This window comes from Pagrus major, chromosome 8 (assembly GCF_040436345.1).
Source record: "Pagrus major chromosome 8, Pma_NU_1.0".
Classification (NCBI taxonomy): Eukaryota; Metazoa; Chordata; class Actinopteri; order Spariformes; family Sparidae; genus Pagrus; species Pagrus major.
In genome coordinates, this window is record NC_133222.1 from 10332818 (window position 1) to 10346035 (window position 13218).

Sequence of the window (13218 nt, forward strand, 5' to 3'; positions counted from 1 at the left end):
TCCATTTTGACTCCTCTTAGTTGTTTGTGTGTTTTAAGGGACTTTCCTGGAAGTTTATACTCGGCGCTCTGGTTGTGGCCTTGGGCAGCTTAGTGACGTCGGTGGTCCTGACCGCGAGAAACTGAGACCCTCAGCAGGAGGCGCTTTGAAAGTCCTCGTCACCACCACCACCACCACCATCATCATCATCATCATCATCGTGTGCAGGTGCAGGTGCAGAGCATTGCCTTCTAGTCTTATTTAGTCATTTGAAGTGTTTTTTACTGTAAAGAGACGAGAAGGAATGCAACACAGAAGAAGCACTGAAGCCTGGGGTTGTGTTTGTGTGAGTTTTTACGTGGTAGAAACATGTTTGAGTGAAGGGTGTAAAGTATTTATGATAATGGTGACAGTACAGCATTGAGTGAATTCACAGTTCCAGCAGACATTTCCTGCTGATGGATAAGACAGAAGTTTTTTTTGCAGTTGCGTCTGTTTTATTTGGAAAAGGGATTACATTTTTGTTTGTCAAAAAAAAAAGGGTCCTGGAAAATATTCTGGTATCACAGACACCACAAAAAAGAGAAAAGGAACTTTTGTAAAGCGTGTAACCAAAAAGGTAATTAGTAAATGAATAACGCTTTCAACATCACAATTCTGAGATGTATTTGATCAGAGCTCCAGTAATTGTTGAAACTGAAATGTAATATTGCTCACATAAGCAATGCTTGCGATGCTTAATAAAAATGTTTTAAAACATTTACTTGGTCTGTCTTGATTGTTTAAAAACTAACCACGTCCGTCACAGACGTTTGGTCGCAGAGGTAAAAATGTGAATTAATTTAAAAAGGCTGTCTGTCTGGTGAAACCATTAAAAAACATTCAAGTTAAATCTCAATTATTGTTCCTTATTTATTTGCTTCATAAAATTACTTCACTACCAAATAAATACAAAACCTAAGAAAAATATAAGCATGACTACATTATTTGCATTATTTGTGCATGTGTTCCATTAACAGAAATCTTCATTTTGATCAGAGAAAATATACTTAAGGCTCGAGAGTTAAATATTTCAACGCTTAAAAAGTTCTTGCAGGAAAAATATGCTCTTCATCACAAAAATAAAAACCACTTGGTGTCCTTCATTGCTCCGTCGTATCGACTGATATCGATCTACAGTCCACAGCAGGCGTTAAGCTTCTTCTTTGGGTTGGACGGACTCAGTCTGACCTGAGAGTCTGACTGCCGCCTCAGTTTGACATTTTTCTTTACCTCTCTGTGGAAAAAGGGAAAACAAGTCTAAGTGTTGCCATGGTTTGAGAAGGGGAAAAAAAAAAAACACTTTAAAACTCAATCTCTCCTGCCTCCTACCTCGCTAGATGAAGCACGGCCTCGACGACGTTCGTTCCCTCTTTGGCACTCGTCTCGCAGAACAAGGCGCCGTATGCCTGCAAGCAAAGTATCAACATACCTGACTGCAGAGGGTTTATTTAGACACCTGGGAGGGCCGGGCGTCTGTATAAACATTCTTCAATCAGGTGGAATGAAAAAGTTACACACCTTGGCCAACTTCTCTCCGTGCAAACTGCTCACACAGCTTCCCTCTGGAAGCTTCTCTCGCAGGTCCACCTTGTTTCCAATAACACACATGGGGATTTTCTCCTCTGCTGAGTCCTGTTTAAAAACAAAGGACATTGTAAAATATATTCCTGCTTCTTCGTCAGTCATTAAACACTTTACATTTCCAGTTACCTGAATCTGATCCACCCACGCTCTGACATTAAGGAAACTGGTTTCTGAAGTGACGTCGTAGAGGAGCAGGACTCCATGAGCTTTACGGAAATAGGACCTGGCAATGCTACGAAACCTACAATAAAAAGAAATGCAACCCGGTTTTTAGTGTATTTTCAATTCTAAGAAACGTGTCGTTAACACAGATTTAATCGATAACATGTTTTTCCTGTTTGAACTCCTCTACCTCTCCTGCCCAGCTGTGTCCCATATCTGCAGGCTCGTCTTCTCTCCGTCCACCAGCATCCTCTTCATTTGGAAATCAACTCCTGAGAAGCAAAAAACAGATTTTAAACTTCTGAAATCAAGAATGCGTCAGCGTCTGATTAAATGTTATGTGTTTGCTGTGGCACCCACCCAGCGTTGTCTGCATGTCTCCTCTGAACTCGTTGAGCGTAAGTCTCAGCAGGAAGCTGGACTTTCCAGATCCTGCGTCTCCGGCCAAAACCAGACGGTACATCGGAACAGGTTCTTCAGATTCCACTATGTCTGCTTCTAAAGGCTTCTCAAATGGGACAAAAGATTACTTTAATATGGAAAACTCTTTTAGTTTCTGCTTTATTTTTTAATTAAGAAATCAGTAAGTAAGTTTATTCTCGACTCGAGCTCCACTTCATTATTTTTCTGGAGCTTTCGCTCAAATCTCACAGCCTTTGCCATCATACAACCACCTGTAATCACATGACCAAAGCTCCATACGACTGAGCAAACATGAAAACTATGAGATGTGGTTGAAAGCTCCAGTAAAACTTATTAACTGGACCCAAAGTTAAGATGTTTTTCTTTTCCTTTGCAAGATTTACTTACGTCTAAACCAGGAAGAAAATGTAGAAATAATTCGTTTTTTCAGAGTTTGTCAAGATTTTTTTTACTCGTGTTTTACCGACATTTAAATAACCATAAATCAACATGTAGTTGAAATACACATTAAAATATTGTCATTTAAATGCTGTTGATTCTTGAAGAGGAGGATTTGGATGAATCACATTTTTCAACACGAAAGGTAAGACACTGGTGGTGACGCATCAGTGGTTCCCAACCAGGTTGTAAGGGCCCCCAGAAGGTGTTGCAATATAAATCTGAGGGGTCATGAGATGATTAACAGGAGAGGAAACACAGGAAATTTTCCTCTAATCTTTGGAGTTTTGTCTTTGAAAATAACTAACAATTTTGGTAACACTTCATTTTAGAGGTCCGCTAAATTTCATGTTCAGTAGATGGTGTCCAATGACCAAGTGACAGATTAGAAATTTCTGTGAAATTGTCACAATAACTACCTCAAAATTTATTGGAAATAACCCCAACATTATTTAATAATAATATTCTGCTATATCCAATAAGCAGTTAATCAATAGCTGGTAATTTCCAGGAAACTTCCAAGTAGTTTCTGTCAAACTTCTGCTGGTCAGTAAGTTGAAGTACAATATTTAATCATTTAAAAAAAAGATTATAGCAGAAATAGCACAATATTATTATTAAACAGTATTGTGATAATTTTCAGTAAGTTTTGAGGTAATTATTGTGGTAATTTGGAGGTAATTTCAAAGACATTTCAAATATGTTCCTTGGTATTTACCACCTAGCAATACCATTTTACTTCTTTGGGACTGTTCGACATAAACAGGAAATAGATCAAAATGATGATTAAACTCGCCTCAAATGGTAAACACGTGTCTGGTGACCTTCTATTGTTACCACCCGGGTCACACCTGTGTAGTAATCGAGCTGTTAATCAGCATCTTGATACGCCACACCTGTCAGGTGGGTGGATGATCTCAGTGCTCACTGACGTGGATTTAAACATATTTGTGAACAAAATTAGAGAGAAAGCCTTTTGTGTGTGTGGAATAAGTCTTGGTTTGGGAGCAAAAACAAAGGTGTTGCCTTTATATTTTTGTCGGGTGTAAAATCGATGCTTACTGAGGAGGTCTCATGCATTAAGAAGCCCATTTACCTTTGTGGAAAATGCAGACAAACGTCTTCGTAGGGATGATGCAATAGAGTTTGTCCTGCTCGGAGCCACTGACACTGTAGCTTCAGATTTCACCTCTGATATCTGTAACAGACAAAGAAGATACTATTTTTAACTCAACAGCACATTGACATTATCTGACCTCTGAGCTATTTGAACCTGATGTCTGCTCTGACCTCCACATCAGACGGGACGTAAGAGTAACTGTGATGCACAGTTTCTGTCGAGCTCCTGCTGTCGTCGCTGTCGTAATCGCTGCCTGCGCTCTCGGCCGTGTCCATCGGCAGCGAGACTCCACTGTCCAGGTACTTATCAGCCCAGGTGGCCACATGAGAGTAGGTCATTTTGCTTGGATCCAGCTCCGAGCTGCACCAAAGCACCAACACACTTTAGCTTTAAGCTGTGACGATTGAATTCGCCGAAATCAATCCTCGGATTCACAGAGGTGTAAAAAACTTTATATACCTGCCGTGGTTGAGTGTGCTCTGTCGGAGGGGTTTCATCCTCCGGGCTGGGATTTCATTTTGGGGAGACAGCTGTTGAGCAGATTAGGAACGTCAGGGAGGAAACTTTTTTTTTAACACTTGAACTAGTGAAAACAATATACTGTCAGCGTCTATCAGATGTAGAGCCAGTGGGCATGAGGAAATATGTCATCAGCCAACACGGGACTTACCCTCCTTTTAGATGCACTGGCCAACGCAGAGCGCAGCCCGTCGTTGCTGTCGTACAGCTTTTTGTTCGTTTCCCTAATGATGTGTTCAAGGAAATACAAGACAGGTTCAGAAACAAGGACAAAAATGTTCTTTATATAACAGTTGTGTGGTAGATAGGACTGGGCAATATGAAACTATACATCATCTTAGATTTGTTATATCATCAAGTGTTTTCTGTTCCTGTTTTTAAAGGCTGGATTACAGTTAAGTGATGTAATTTTATAAAGTTACAGTTCTACTATTTCTGATACCTCTCTTTACCCACTCAGTCATTATATTCACATTACTGATGGTTACTTATCAAAAATCCCATCCCCTTAGAGACTGATATCTCAAAACCTGAGCAATCACAACCAAAACTATCCAAAGCAAACCTTTAATCAAATGATAGTAATCATAAAATTTCCATAGTTATGAAACAATTGACTTTTTCTTCCTGAATGTTCACACTCAGAAGCTTCATCAAGTAAAAGACAGTCTTACTGGAGAACGTGAATCTGACTGGAATACGACTGGTACTCCAAAAGCATGCTCTTCAAATCCTCCGTTTCTCTGTGAAGAAACACAGGCCACATGTCGTACTGTATGCTGGATTATGTTTTGTGTCAACAGGCCACGAGTGTTAAACAGCAGTGGCTCACCTTTCGTGTTGAGCTTTCTGGTCTGCGTAAATGTTCTTCAGCTTGTCCAGCTCCGTGTGCAGGACGGCGATGTCGGTCTGGGCCTGCAGCAGAGACGTCCGCAGCTGCTCGTTTTCCTGGGAGGAGATTCAGTGAGGAGCTGGAATAATTCTACACGACATACATCCGACGGGTTCAACTGAAACAATCACATCCAAAACGACTTACCTGCGAGAGATCACTGATCTGTCTGTTCAGTCTGACCACCTCCTCCTTTGACTGGTTGTAATCAGATTCCTCTTGGCTCTTGAGAAAAGACGTTTACACAAACACTTTCAGATGTCAATAAGCTGACGTGTTTTTATTTTGAATTAAAAAAAAGATGAAAGAAGGCATTTCCAGACTTATCGTTTCATGTATTGGCAAACTCAGTAGCAGCAGTAGCAGTAAGCCCTTTGGATGTAGACATATCAGTTATAGCCAAACTGATACATGAACACATATAATCAATCATTTTGTTGGTTTAACTCAGCTTTAAGTTTGAAAGACTTGTGCTGAGTGGGACTTTTTACAGCTGAAAAATAAACCTGTTAGTTCTCTGTGATGCAGGCAAACATACTGTATCTTTAGCATTGTTGTACTGCTGCTTCTTGTAATTTAGTGACCGTGCATTGTCAATGTTTAAAAGTATTTCGGCATTAACTGTCCGTCTAAATAAAGAGTGTCTTGGATTTTTCTCTTTTTTGAAAGTTTGTGTTCCCTCTCAAAAAGCCTCTTCACCACATTTTATTCAAACTTCCTGAGCCCTCTAGACTTTTTCTTCCTATGAATATATTGGCAATAAACTAATGGCCAATATATTGTCAATAAGCGCCATCTACAGGCAAGGAATGTAACTGCTGTCACAATTTAACATTTGAGCCAAACAGAGGCATTGAGCATTACTGCATTTTTCTCCTTTACACCTGTTGTTTACATTATGTGTGTTCCTGCTGCTAAAAACTGATACACATTAAACATCTGTCTGGTGCTGCATGTTTCAACTACAAACGATATCAAACATTTTTTCCACTGTAGATGCTCGAGGTGGAATTGTTTTCCTGCATTGTGATGTAGGGCGGACCTGGTACAGGTGTAGATATTGACCTATAGCACAGCATCAGATTTCACCTGTTGATAGCATGACTGAAACGCAATACAAATAAGTCTTGCATTATCCAGACATAGGCTGGTGTAATTATCTACCCCACAGTTACTGCGATTACAGTGTTGTATTTACTTTGTGATGTAAAGGAACGATGAGAAGGTTTGCTTCATGGTGATAATAAATAGAAGGCTACTGCCATGCAATTATCAGCTTAAACATTGTGAGCAGGTTTACGAAGAGGAAGAAGATCACTGAGCTTTTCTTTAGCCTGCTGGATGTTGGTCTTCACCTTCATCATGCGTCACACTGCCCGAGACGACCAAACACAGACGTATGGTCTAATGCAAAGTTACATTTTTGAGGAGGTGCACATGCAGACACTCTGCTGCCACATTATGCTCTGAACTTCTACTGCACAAGTATAAAGGCGACTACTTCAACTGACATCTAACGCTAACACTAATTTATCTACAGCTCAGATTCTGTAATATATGCAAACTATGTTTAAGCAAATAAGAGCTGCTTGGAAAGGGAAAAAATAAGATATTTATGCATCTTCAAAAAACAACACTTGCAGTTTTTAAGCACACTGAAGGTTGGTGTGAGACAATTTTTTACCAATCATTTATTATTATGTTGGCTAGCACTTGGTACAAGTGTTTAACATAACACCTCAAACACACCCAAACAAACAAAAACAGCAGCTATAACACAGAAGAGAAAAACTGACCAGATTGCCCGTAGGCGGCAACGCCGGCTAGTCGATGTCCAGAAGTGCTGCTACTCTTATGTACAGAACGTATTATTATTCTTATTATTTAGTGTTGTTTAACGGGTTATCTAAGGACGACTATAGTACAGTTCAGACTGTAGTGACGTTTATTTGTGTGCTGTGGCGGAAAGGCAGGAAGGACAGGAAAGTGCCTGTAGCTGGATTGTAAGCTTAAACTATGGGAGCTAGCACGGCTGATGGGCTAACAACAGCATTCCTCAAGTTGTACACACACAGCGTCTTATCAGACATTACCCTCTGCGCTTGTCCTTGCACTAACTACAAGCAAGCGGCATTCCTAAGTCCTGAATGAAAAGTCAGGCCGACTCCCTCTCTCACACTGGTTGGACACTGGAGTGCCCTGTGATTTTCCCTGACGGCCTGGTTAACACAACATAAGTATCATGTCTGCCTCTCTTCTCTGTTCTTTGTGTCTAATGTTTTCATTTTGAAATGGCAAAACTGTGTGTGATTTAGTTCACATTTTCCTTACGTAGGTCTTTAAAGGTGCACTGATAGGTCATCTTAATAAATATGTGAAATCTGGAAACCACTTCCTCTCTCTCTCTCTCTCTCTCTCTCTCTCTCTCTCTCTCTCTCTCTCTCTCTCAGAAATGAAGCCAGAGCTGTATGTGTAGGTGCTTCTGTGTTGTCTTTCAGGTCCAGTGGCTTTTTTCTCTCGCCTCATGATGTAAGAAAATAAGCCTTCTTCATACAACCTGTCTGCCATGGAAGAACAAAGTAAATGCATGTTGTGTGGGAAAGCCTACCTTTAACAGTCTGTCCACCGTTGCACGCAGGTCCGTGACCTTATTCTCATGCTTCCTCTGCGCGGTCGCCAGAACTCCCTCCATTTTCTTTCGCTCCTACAAACATGAAACCAAAGCAGTTAGAGGTGAGGAGCAGCTCGGGCCTTGAAGAGAGGCTTTCATCTGACCGTACAGAGGCTCTTTGTGAGGAGACGTGTAACCTGCTGCTGTGTGCTGCACCACAAATATGCAGGTAGCTCAGGAGAACCAGGGAAAATGTGCTGAAATTTACACTTTACTGCGAAATAAAACACATTCTTTGACTCCATTTTTGTGTGTCATGTTTATTGATTAAATGCAGCTGCTCATCTTGAAATTTCTAATGAATATTAGAGTAAATCACAGGAGCAATCGTCCACGATAAATACTGCAGGTATCGCACTTACCTCCTCTCGCACCCTCTCCTCCACTCTGGCTAGTTGCTGCTGTATGTCCTCCTCCAGTTCTGTCAGTTGACTGTTGTTCATCTCCTCGGCTCTGCGTGAGCAGAGAAGTACGTTCAATTAAAAGCAGATCCTCCAACAGCAGTCCGACAGATTAATACAGGCAGGAACGAAAATAAGAATCCATTCACCGACTATCAAAAAGTCAGTTCTACCCGACTGACTCTGCTCTTGTCAGACGACACATGAACCAACCAGAGGAGAGGGAGGGACAGCCCTTTAAAAGCAGATTCCACAGGTGTGCTAAACTGTGACAGTGAGACTTCTCAGTAAGACCTCACATATGAGTTTTTTTATTTTAGTAAAGTTTTATAACAGGATTTTAAATGTTAAAAAGGTATTTATTTCAAAAGATAATGGAAATACACTGTAGTTACAACAGATATCCAGTTTCTAAAATGATTAAAAGAACAGGGAAGTGCAGCGAATTTATGTCCTTTCAAGCTTTAAGTTCTTCCTACTTCCTTGAATGAGGAATGTCACTTTTCTGTACTTACTGAACCACAGAACGACTCTCAACAACAGCTCAGACACGCGATACTTTCCCACTTGTAGGACTGAAATACAATAGTCGTGTCAAGGTACCACATGAGGGATCACGTCACAGACTTAAAAGGAAATGATTAAAAGATGTAACTCTATTTGTCAAACTAATTTAACTTTTTGTTTGGTTTTGTTTTCACATGTCCGAAATAAATTTGCATTCATTCATTCATTCATTGTTCAGCTTGAATATTAGTTACCAGGGCAAATAAATCTAAGCTGACATAACAGTCAAGCATCTTTTCTCTACTGTCAACTGTACAGCAGTGACCTCAGGACGATATTCCAGAAAACAAAACTGTATCTGAGTTTGTAGAGTTCATACGATTTGTCAATTGTAAATCTATTTCATATAAGTTGTTTAATTTGTTCTCTGATGTCTTCGCCCTACCCCTCGCTCCTCTCCTGAAATGTACACACCTAACACGATGAATTAAGGGTTTCTTTTGACCAAACCAGAGCTGGTGATTGTTGGAACAGTGTGAAGATAAACCAAGAACATTGTGGCGAATTCAATTTTATTTTTCTGTTGAGTTTGAATTAAGCGTTTTTAACTACGATAAAAATTACTGTTTCTGCGAATGGAGTCTGGCGGCTTCTGCCAACGGCTGAGGTTTGTTTCTGTAGCGATGTTTTCATTAATGTTGTTGGACGCTTAATAACAATCTGAGCCAGTCAGTGGCACAAACGAGCACTTTAAGTGGATTACTTTGAAGGTGCACAATCGCCCGCAGGGATATTGCAGCCTGTTTCATAAGTGCCTGCTGCGGTGAGCACAGTCAATGCTGGACCAATTTCAAAAATTGTTTTCACTTAAGCATGGGGAAATGGGGTCCAGGCTGAAAAATACCCCTTTAAAGTTCCTCTTTAATGCATTATAAAGTGAAGCAGTTAATCCCAGCTGATGCAGTGGAGTCGAAGGTTTGGTTTATTTAAGCCACAAGAGGGCAGCAGCAGTTCACCACTGTGCTGAAGTCAAAACACATCGACAGGCACAGACAGACTTTTCAAACTGTGACTTTTAAATGTTACTAAATGCCGCTGCTCATACAAACATTATAGCCACATAAGACAGTCCATCATCTTGAACACTATGTGATGTGAGTCATTGTTTAAATACTAGCTCATTATTTCATAACCATTCTGTTTCTTTCTATTTCACAGGTCAGTTATTCTAAACTGATATTTGTCCTTACCGCTTAAAACTGGTCTCCAGCTGTTCACACTGTAGTCTGTTGTCCAGGCTTTGGCTGACCAGAGAGTGGATGATTTCCTCATACTGCTGCAGCAGAGTCATGTTTGCAGAGGAGTGAATGGCCTGGTACAGGTCAGCCAGCTGCTCCTTGAGACTGGGAGGAGAACAAACAGTTACTACCAGCAACGAACAGATCACTGTTGTGTTTTCCAATGTCATACTCCACCCAAAGTCTATCTTTGTAGGATCAACTGCTGTTGAACGTTATGTAAAAACCTCCAAGCATGGAAATGCGGGGGCAGTCTCAAGATTTTCTTAAACAAATAAAATGAAGGTGTGTTTAAAACTCCCCACAGGGTCATTGTTAGCGTCACAGCATTTGACTCAGCAACAGGTGGATGTGCATTAGTCATCAGTGTGAATATTTAAAGGCTGCATTTTACAATTCTTTTCATTATAGATTAATCTGCTTTTTTTTCAGGATTAATAGATAAATCATTTAGTCCATAATCTGTCTTTTGTCCAACCAATAGTCCAAAACCCAAAGACTCTTCATTTACTATTATAAATAACAAAGAAGAGCAGCAAATTCTCACATTTAAGAAGCTGGAACCAGTAAATTTTTGACATTGGTGCTTAAAAAATGATTGAAAAGATTCATTTATTATCAGAATAGTTGGCAGTTCATTTTCTTTTAATCGACTCATTGATTAATCAGCCAATTGCTGCAGGTCTAGGAAATTAATAGGCCTCTATTACCTGGACAGTCATGAATTCTGAATCAAATTGTGATGATAATCGGGATATGGTTGTAAATCACTTCATATCGTCCCATGTCTGATAGAGGCTGACTTTTTTCTGTAGTTTTCTCTCCTCTATCATGGCCACCTCTGACCACTTTCAAAATAAAATGCCCACTTATAGGCTTAGCTGCCAGCAATTTGGTAAACATAGCTTAAATGCAGTCATGAACAATCCTGCAAAGAATACTACTTTCATGAACATGATAAAGTGAGGTGTTGATTCAACTTTGAAGTCATTTTGGAGGCTGCAGTTTGAGCTGCTGTTGAATTACAGACCATTGCACTGAAAGATGCTTTTATTACTCTGTCCTGCAATTTATCAGTTGAAAACAAACGAAACAAACATTTCTTACAGAAGACCTATAATGCTTTTCCCTCTTTCCTTTCCTTCCAAAATGGCTCGATTTCTCAGCTATAAAATTACACGGATCTTACGCGTTGGCCAATAGAGCGTGCGCACTAGAGACTTCCGCCGACCAAGCCGGCTAACTTCCGGTTTACTGCCTGGCTTACTTGAATAGAAATAAAATTATTTAATCTTGCAGAACTTTTTTATTGGATGGAATGGTTCAAATTTTGACAGTCAAACGAGTCATTTTGCGGGGTTGTGACGCTCAAAAAAAAATATCCATGGTTTTACAGACGCTTCTTTCCGAATGTAAGCTCATTGGAAAAGTATTTTGGGCACAAGTGCATCACAAGATGTTGTAATTACACAGTTTGGCCACTATGAAAGTTGGCGTCAAAGCCCCGCGCTCTTCCTGGGGGCTTGGTTGTTGTTGTGGTGGATTCCATTTTACGACCTCCGACACAGAAAAGTGCAATGGAACGGCCATCCGGGTCGGACAGAAGTATTACGAGCCAACTCCTCCCGTCTTTTTAAGTGCCCTCAGCTGTTAAATCAGCTGCTGTAGTTGCTTGTGAAGTTTGCAGACTTGCCATTCAAACATTTGCAGTGAGCGTCCATGTTTTCCCGAGCAGATGCACTGGAACGCTTTTATATTGGAAGTCGGGAATACCGCCTCGGAATTCCGACTTACGATTTGCGATGGAACACACCATTAGCGATGCTGGGTCAGGCGTTGCTGAGCTGACCAATCAGAGCAGACTGTGTATTGGGTGGGTGGCCTTAAAGAGACAGGAACTACAACACTGTTTCAGACGGAGGGGGGAATGCAGTGCTGCAGCACTGGACAGTATGAAGAAACTGGTGTGTTTTTTGAGCATTAAAGCAGGTAAACATATTCTAGTTGTAACCCAAAATAAAATGATGAACTTGAAAAATGAGCATAATATGTCTCCTTTAACTCAATGTCCACTTACAAGGCTTTAACTCCAGAAAATGGCTGACTATGAGGACCTTGAGCTACATTTTTTTGCCAATTCAATTTATTTTATTTTCCATATATGAACACAGACCACTGGGGAAAGTAATGATAGTAATAAAATGACCCCACGTGTAATACATTAACAAAAAACTGGATATAGTTTAGTTAAGTTAAGTTAGCTAGCTAAGCTAAGCTAGGCTGCTGTTGATGACGTGAACGCTACACCTGTTGGCTGATCTGTCACCGGCAGGACGCCTGAAGCCTCATTAAAGTAAACCCTGATGAGTGTCTTTAGTCTCTACGGCTAATGGGTCAGCAGGACTATCCGACACGCTTAATAATATAATGATAATAAAGCTATTTTTTCGTTAATGTGAGCAGGGTGGTCACGGCGGGCGGCCGGATGTGAGTTTACCTCTCAGGGAGCACAGCCGCCGCATCTATCCCGCCCACAAACTCTTCCCACGGACAGCTTTGGTTCTGGGACGACCCAGCGCCAAAAGACGCCAGGTCCAGAGTCTCTGAGACCTCCTGGAACCTGGAGGAAAAGCTGCTGTAGTCGATGTATCCGTCTTCGTCCGGGTCGAACCTATCGAACAGGGTTTTGATCTCCGCCTCGGGGACGCACAGCTCCCGGCACACGACGGTGAAGTCATCGTACTCGATCTTACCGGACTTGTCCACATCACAGGCGGAAAACAGTCTCTGGAGGCTGGGTCGGTCCATAGTTGAACGAGTAAAAAACACAGACAAAACATATACAAGATAAAGTTAAAAACAAAAACAAACGCGTCCTCTGTTGGAAGTGATTTCTGCTGCGCGACGGTCCAAAATAAAATCCTCAAAGTGTCAGTGAAAGTCTCACAGAGGCGTTCAGGAGCCACTCATTGGTCCAGGTCCTCACTGTAGGCGGGTGTCATCCCGAATTAATGGACCCGATAAGCCACTTCCTACCTGGGATCTCTCGGTCACTGCTGAGTTTATAGTTGTTTGTTTTCATCCAGAGTCAGATGTCATCCATGTGTGCGGCGGAGTCGCTCATACGCAAGTGCTTGTCTCTGTTTGCCTTTAAGGTGTGTGTGTGTGGAGCATGTGAGAGT

The 13218-nt window shown here is 41.0% G+C and overlaps 2 protein-coding genes across 3 annotated transcripts in view; one reads left to right on the plus strand and one right to left on the minus strand.

Annotated features, from left to right (window-relative positions):
* The window catches only part of fkbp16 (FKBP prolyl isomerase 16), a 34269-nt gene extending 33531 nt beyond the window's left edge, over window positions 1-738 (plus strand). Inside the window, exon 8 of the mRNA XM_073471378.1 lies at window positions 39-738. Coding sequence (XP_073327479.1) covers window positions 39-125 — 87 coding nt within the window. The 3' untranslated portion in view covers window positions 126-738. The remainder of the gene's footprint in view (window positions 1-38) is intronic.
* On the minus strand, window positions 701-12977 carry rasef2 (RAS and EF-hand domain containing 2). Of its 2 annotated transcripts, none has more exons than XM_073471377.1 (17): window positions 12534-12977; window positions 9989-10141; window positions 8193-8283; window positions 7768-7863; window positions 5307-5384; window positions 5100-5215; window positions 4942-5010; window positions 4419-4491; window positions 4208-4278; window positions 3919-4108; window positions 3725-3826; window positions 2128-2272; window positions 1958-2039; window positions 1732-1846; window positions 1540-1653; window positions 1351-1427; window positions 701-1255 (listed from the first exon to the last, which is right to left on the minus strand). In XM_073471377.1, exons 1-17 carry the CDS (start codon window positions 12842-12844, stop codon window positions 1153-1155), a joined length of 1986 nt encoding a protein of 661 aa, XP_073327478.1. In that variant the 5' UTR covers window positions 12845-12977; the 3' UTR covers window positions 701-1152. The 2 variants fall into 2 exon arrangements, with proteins under 2 accessions (XP_073327478.1, XP_073327477.1); XM_073471376.1 differs by having other exon boundaries at window positions 2128-2275.
* Between the last annotated feature and the right edge of the window lie 241 nt (window positions 12978-13218).

Coding starts and splice junctions, on each gene's coding strand:
- rasef2 (XM_073471376.1), bottom strand. CDS start 12,844: ATGGACCGACCCAGCCTCCAGAGACTGTTTTCCGCCTGTGATGTGGAC. Junction 4,279..4,418: donor CCAGTGCATCTAAAAGGAGG/GTAAGTCCCGTG, acceptor TCTGCTCAACAG/CTGTCTCCCCAAAATGAAAT. Junction 1,654..1,731: donor CGTGGGTGGATCAGATTCAG/GTAACTGGAAAT, acceptor GTTTTTAAACAG/GACTCAGCAGAGGAGAAAAT.